General features: G+C 46.7%; 1 protein-coding gene across 2 annotated transcripts in view; it reads left to right on the top strand.

Moving 5' to 3' along the window:
* The window catches only part of Acf (ATP-dependent chromatin assembly factor large subunit), a 64,731-nt gene that overhangs the window by 54,733 nt on the left and 2,720 nt on the right, over window positions 1-7,278 (top strand). For both annotated transcript variants that reach the window (XM_075700163.1, XM_075700165.1), the window contains 3 exons: window positions 1,349-1,429; window positions 1,509-1,619; window positions 5,219-5,352. In XM_075700163.1, the coding sequence (XP_075556278.1) occupies window positions 1,349-1,429; window positions 1,509-1,619; window positions 5,219-5,352 (326 nt within the window). The remainder of the gene's footprint in view (window positions 1-1,348; window positions 1,430-1,508; window positions 1,620-5,218; window positions 5,353-7,278) is intronic.

Raw genomic sequence — 7,278 nt, forward strand, 5'->3', positions numbered from 1 at the left:
GATGTCGGAAAGACTGCCAGTGCCGGACCGTTTCCACTCCATACAGTGCGTGCAGTTGCCACTGTGTTATCGGCTGCCTTCTGCCGAATCCGCCCTGCTTAACATGGAAACGGTTCGCTTGCAGGCCCACCTCAGCGTGCTCAGCACAGCCTCGCGACTTCGCTGTCAGTGGCCGTCGTGGCTCTTTCATTCGTATCGTCAAAACTGGTGCAGTGGGGCGTTCTGGACATCCAAAATGTTGGTCACAGTATACAGTGTGCTTTGGTCAGGGAATTGTACTAATTCGTATCACTGAGGTTTCACTGTATCGAGTTTTAATAAATATTTGGTGTAGAGACTCGCACAGCGCCACATGCCACCCAAGCGAGTGTTTCATTTTGTTTCAGTCCAAAAAGAGTGCCAAGTACACCGTCGTAGCCATCTTTGCTGCAGCAAGCACTCCCCAACGTTGCGCAATCTTGCCCTTACCTTCCAGATCTCGGATTCTTTGACATGCGGCAAATCGCACTGCACCTGACACTGAAACAGTGTAGACGGTGCCTGCTCTTTACTGTCGGAGCTGGCTGTCCTTCACATTTACTGTCCTTCGCATTCCAAATGCCATGTACCGTAGTCAACGCTAGCTCCCTCTCATGTGCCAGCGCCAACACCGTCATGTGACATTCGATGGGACGAATGATGTCAAATTTTTCTTCTATGCTGAGCACCCATTTTTTGTCTGAGCTTCAGCTTGATGAGAGTCCTGGCATGACGTCGAAATAATGTTGATGCTTATGTGGCTTCACCCTTCCAAACGCCCTCTGCATTTGCACTTGGAGGCTGTTCTGATCTCCGACGCTCGTTCTGCCGGGCCAACCTACTGCCAATATTATGCAACATAAACTGGAAACGCTGTGTTAACTGATACTTATGCAATAAGCTAGTACGGTTTATGCTGATGCAAAACACATTATGTCCAGTGGCCACTGAGTCAGGGATTTGAACTTACTACTTTTAAAACAAAACTATTGTTTAAGTGGGTACGAGGTTTTACTGTATCTTGATTTTTCTCTGCACCTAAGCAACTTACGGCTTGCAATATTCTTGTTGTGCAGTGCTACAAGACTCCTGAGCATGTGCAGTACTGTGTTTTCTTGCCCAAGTTTTTCACAATTTTGGGGAAAATATTCACACATTCGATTCAATATTCGACATTCTTGATTCGGTTCGAAATCTGCTACTATTCGGTATTCATACACCTCTAGTCAAATTTAATTAGGAGCCCTCTACTACCGCCTCTTTCATAGCTTGTGCATCGCTTTGGGACTAAAGTCTTGTCAATGCATCAAACAATCAATCTCTTCCCCAGGAAAGGGCACCAGAACGCGGTCACAAAGTGCTGCTGCGGAATCGAAGCGCTACATTGAGAGGCGGCAGCAAAAGGAACAGAGTGAGTGTTGACCAGTTGTGCAACTGACCGTCCTTGCATGGGCCACTTACAGGAAGCCATGCGCTTCTCTTTCCTGCAGGCAAAAAGCAGCCACAGACTTCTGCACCTTCTGACCCATACCGTCCGCCCCGAATAAGCTTCAAGCGCTCCAGGGTCAGCTGGGAGGATTCATCTTCTGTCAGCGAGGAAGGTAAGGCTAGGCTCTCGAGGTCTGGTAGTGACTTGGTAGTGGCTTCGGCATACTTGTGTTGGTCTATGAAAAACTTGAGAATAGTTGCGAGTTTGTTTTGACAATTGTTCTAGGTGCATTTGCGGCAACGTTACTTTGAACAAAGCGTGGGGAGGCTAGACAAATTGTGTTGTGCTTCTGCTGATATGTGGCGATCAATTGACTTCATTCTTGTTGGTGTCAGTTTTTACTTGTGCTGTGCTTATTGCCCTAGTAATATTCAACCACACATATATTCTTGCAAGCACATGTAGGACATGGTGTTTTGTCACCATGGCACATAACTGCCCCCCCCCCCCCCCCCCCCCTATATGCATTAAGTGTACAGTCGCCGACCATTTATTCGGACCTCATGGGGACTGCGGAAATGTCCGAATAAACAGGCGTCCGAAAAAGCAGGTTAAGAAAAAAAAAATGAAATCCTTTATTTCCACGCACTTATTCGGGCTCGACAGTAGGCTTGAAGAAATCGTGAGTGCGCCGTTGCACGCTGTTCCATTTACGCGCAATCAGATAAGCCTGCATCTCGGAGAGGTTCGTACGGTCACTATAGGCGGCTGAAAGCAGTCACTGCTTGTGCACGCTCCGCATGCGACGGCAGCGTAGCACATGGTGCGTCATCTTCCAACTCGGAGTCATCGTCCGGCGGTGCAGCAGAAACCTGACGAATGATCTCGCCGTCATCGAGTTCTGCGCATGTCAGTACAGCAGTGTCAGCACCTGTGAAACTGTCAAATGAGACGGTGTCCGGAATCGCAATGCAACCACTGCGCAGGTCTCGGAAGAACATTTTCCGCGTCAGTAGGGAGCACATAGGAAGGCGATAAATCTTAGGCCTCCCGGCACCCGTTTGCCGGCATTCCCCAGCGCAGCCTGCGCGGGCACTGTCGGCGCCATTAGAGACGTGACGCAATGTTTTTGTATGCCACGTTGGATCACCAAAACCTCGACACAGCACACAAAAGCAAACACCACCGTGCCGACACCAGTCGCACAAACGAAAAACTTGGCCTGCTCACAGCGTCGTGCGTGAAAGAAACAAATCAGCTGCTGGATTGTCTTGACGTGGCTTACTAAGCTGAAACCGGAACTGTTGTACGGCCACTCTATCGAACCAGGCAGAAACGATGATGATGAGCGGAAATTTCCAGTAGCGCCACTTCGTGGGGCAGTAAGGAGGCTCCGTTCAAAACAAAAATGGCGTTCAGCAAGTCGAACTATGCGCCGGTCAGAGTCTGTGCATGATGCCCTCGATCGAGTTGGCTCAAGGAGTGTCCGAAAAATCAGACGAGAGGTTGCAAGGTGTCCGAACTTTCGGCAGTTGTTATACATTATGGTCTATGGGGTGAGTGGCGGTGCCGCGAAGGTGACCGAATAATCGGGCATGTCCAAATTTTTGGAGTCCGGAAAATCGGTCGGCGACTGTATCGCACTTAGTGTTTATTTTGAACACTGGTTAAGCTGTGGTGTGAAACGACTTATGTTTTGGGTGTGCTGATCAAATAGAGGCTTAATATAGTGATCACTTGGTTGTTATCTCCTCATTCAAGTAAAAGAGGTAGGAATTTTGTCACTATTTCTATAAGTCTGCAAAGACATGACGTCTGGTTAGAGATGCAACTCTGGGAAGAAGAAAACACAAATTATGTGTAGTAGAACCTCATTCATATGTTTTGGGGAAGAAGATGCAATGAAGAAGTACTAAATAGAGAAACATACGATATGAAATTACTAAAATGTGTGAGACCTCTGCGTAATGTGAAGCATGCAAATCGTTGCATCAGGAGATGCCCATACGCACCAAGGTGGTGGGGGCTGAGCATCCCAAGACATGCATTGTCATGTCAGCAGCTTCTTCTAGCAGGGCATCTCGGTGGGGCATTTTGATGGGAAGATTTGAACAGCACCGTGCCCCACAAGCTGTGAAATAGGTGACAATCCTTATCGCAAGAGAGTTGGCAGCGATAGCTGTGAATGTGGCGTGCAACAACCCGAGGGGAGATTTGCTGGTAACAGAACAGGAAACTGAATGCACGCTGGTGTTTTCACGGGAAATGGGCAGGTAAGTATTGCAGGGAAGCTGCTTCAGTGGTTGGCTGCTGTTCTCAATCACATGCGCCTTGCACCTTCTCCTGTGTTCTTGCAGCCGGAAAACGTATCGTACAATCACAGTTTGTTGATGTACTTGAACATTGGTGCCAAAAGATTGTGTTTTATGGAAGTGTATGAACTGTAAAAGAATAAGCGTAACTGGATTGGGTCTTTTTTTTTTGTGTGTGTGTGTGTGTGTGTTCTCAATCATGAAGTTGGTGCCAGGAAGTTATACACAGCGGGGTTGTATTAATGAATTTCTGCTGTATAACAGTTGCTGACTGATAAATTGGACACCGATAATCTGGACATGCTTGTTTATTCAGACAGCTTCGCGGGACCACCAATGGCCCCATAGACTTAATGCGTAAAGGCTACCAATATTTTGGACAGCCACTTGCTCTACATTCGATTATCCGAATTCTGTCTGTGGTTAAAGCATACGCCGAATCTGCCCAATTATCTCCTCTGGCAGCCTTGACAAGACATCAAGAATGGCCTTGGAGATTACATGCTAGAAGGTAATCCCCGAGGTCTAGCCTCGGTTGCAGCACTGTGCCTCAGAGACTTAACTGCAAATGCCAATCTTGGAGGCTTTGCCTGAATTGTGCAGTCGCATCAACATCACGATCGTCACATCTTTATTACGGCAGCACCATGCATGGCCCACTCTTCTTTGTTTAATTTGCCTTCCGGACAGCGTGCTGCCATTCTGTGCTTGTCTTCCAGATGGCGCTTTGCTGGTTCCTAGAAGTCTTTCTCATGAAGTTATCGACAGTCCGTGTTAAATGGCACCAACAATGCCCTCAGCGTCAGACTTTGAATGAGTCTTGTGTCACTCTGAATGAGCCCGACTCCACAACAGAAGAGCCTGAACCGCTGCATGCCAGAACGCGCTCAAATGCGGGCATCATTGATGGCCTGCTAGGCTGCTGTGTGCCGATTCCTGCTGCCATTACGTTTGAAGACATGCAGACGTCGACAGCGCAGTGTCGTCATGTGCCGAACTGAACGGTGATGAAACAATTGAGCAAGTTCTCCCACCATCAAAGAGCATCGCTAACTCTGATGATGATGATGATATGCCATGTGCTCTAGAGCACTTCACATGCGTTCTGACTCGAGCCTTCAGACAACAAAAAACTGGCAGAAATGCAGTTGGACTTGGTTGCACATCGACCACTTCTTCCTCGCACAGGGGCCTTAAAACATATATAATGTAATTTTTTTTATATATATACATTTGGGTTCTTCCCCCCCCCCCCTTATTTCAGCCTGATTTACGTTCCCCGTGGAGTCTGAATTGTCGGTCGTCGACTGTATTTGTGAGTGCCAGTAATTGTTTGAATTCCATCACATTTGGAGATATCTAAAAACATGTTTATAGCAATGAGCAGTATGTCAGTACTCAGTGCAAGCTTCACGTGAAACCTAGTTGTGCAAACATTGATCGCTCTTTATTATGACAGGTGTTACATCACGGGCTTCATCACGGCGCTCCAGCCAAGATCTCCCACTTGACTTCAAAGCCTGTGACGAGATTCTACAGTCACTTGTCCATGACCACAATTCATGGCCTTTCCACTGTGCAGTCAGCCGTCGGGTGAGTGGATAAGCGTGGTTCCTGTGAGAATGGGTGAGGTTAAAAACTGAAAAAAGTGAAGATGTTGATTTAAACGGTGCTTATGAGACAGCTATTCAGCCATCTCAATCCTTGCCAGATATAGTAGACTTCCGTTAATTGGACTCCGATTAAATCAATTTTTTTGTTAGTTTTATCCTGACCGAAGGTCCTGGCCAGTGCCCATACATTTCCATGGACCCAAACTTTTGTTACTTGGACCCTGAAATTGGCCTTGCTGGATAGTTAAAGCTTGACTGGTCACCAACATGCGCCTGACCACAGTGGTGACTCCAATAGCGGCAACGTCTGTTCTGGATGCACCAAAGCTAGCAGCTACAAGTGGCACTGTAGGATGAACTAGCGAAGTGGTCCATCCCGTTCGTAATTTTGGCAGAACCATTTGGTAAATGCAGAACATCAGACATGCTATGCACTTCTGCAATGCAGTGGTTCTTCATAGACGGCAGTAAAGTGCTGTCTAAGAGTGATGCTGATGGGCATTAAGTATTGTCAGGAACAAGTGCCCAGGACACATGAGCATTGGCTGAATTGCATTGCTGCACTATCCGCCGGAAAGCGCATGTGTGGCCCCTCTGTGTCTGTAGACATGTAATCTGTCTAGCCGGTCTGCAACATCTTATTTTTTCTTGCTAAAACATCTGATGCACGTTCCTTTGTTTGTGACTGTAATGCCATTTCTGTATTAGTCGGGGCAAATACTACTACAAAAATAATGAGCAGTGCTTCTTGATGTTTCTTTTTCCGTCTTGTTTAAATCAACCCGCTGGATAATTAAACCAATTGTCACCGGTCCTATCAGGGTTGAATTAAAGGGGCCCTGAACCACTTTTTTTATTGAAGTGGAGAAAAGCATTTAAAGTGAAAATGGGTTATTTCAGAAATAATTTGCCGCAAAAAGTACTTCAATGTGTTCAGCAGCAGCAAAGTTATTGGCAATCAAACCCGGTCTCCGCTGTGCTCCCGTTCCTTCTTCAGTGCCCTGCACTGCGAAGGCTACGGCTCAGTGGGGCATGCCCACAACGCTTTGCCTTTTAAATATCACTGTGACTGGCAGTTAAAATTTCATTTTGGATGTTAACGTAGAAACCATGACTACCACCTTTGGTGCCTACAGCGCGCTAAACATAAGCCGAATGTGGTTGTCCTCAGTGAGCTGCAGCCTGCTTAGCCAATGGACTCGTGGTGGCACCCCATGGTGGCTGAAGTATTTACGCCATGTAGTCAACCGCAGCTTGATGTCAGCTATCGGCCAATAGCAGCCGTCTAAGGGAATGATGAAATAAAGCGTCCAAAAGAGAGTGCGGACAGGGCCTTTTATTGAAAGGAGAGTGCTTGAAAGAAAGGTGACTTCACGATCCACTTGCGAGCTCCACGCACCGTGTACAACAGCAAAACTTGGCTGAGACGTTCACAGCAACATATGCTACCTGCAGACTGTGTTATTTCACCAAGCATCGAGGGGTAGTTTAGGACCCCTTTAACGCAAGTTTACTAAAAGTTGCCTCCAATCCAATCCAAATGTATTAGGTAATCCAGAAACATTGTTGTGTGTCATTCTCAGATGGAATACATTTGTGCTAACACTAAACCAGCACTCATTAGTAGTCTTCAACCTGTATGCCTAGTTTCAAGCTTATTGGAGTTGCACAAGTTTCATCATTGTTCAAGGTCCTAACAGAAAACTGATGCCTTTGTGTTTTGTCTCTAGACAAGCATGTGCGATTCAGACTTTACAAGCTACAAAAGGATGCCTCCAATTCTCTCTCTCTTTCTATTCTTATTTCTTCCCCCGGCCTTTCATCCCATTCTTTATTATGCACCCACATGTTTTACGGAAATTGTCTTCAAGACCCTGTATTCCTAACACCCAACCTTCTTTTGCAG

The sequence above is a fragment of the Dermacentor variabilis genome, chromosome 7 (assembly GCF_050947875.1).
Source record: "Dermacentor variabilis isolate Ectoservices chromosome 7, ASM5094787v1, whole genome shotgun sequence".
Lineage (NCBI taxonomy): Eukaryota > Metazoa > Arthropoda > Arachnida > Ixodida > Ixodidae > Dermacentor > Dermacentor variabilis.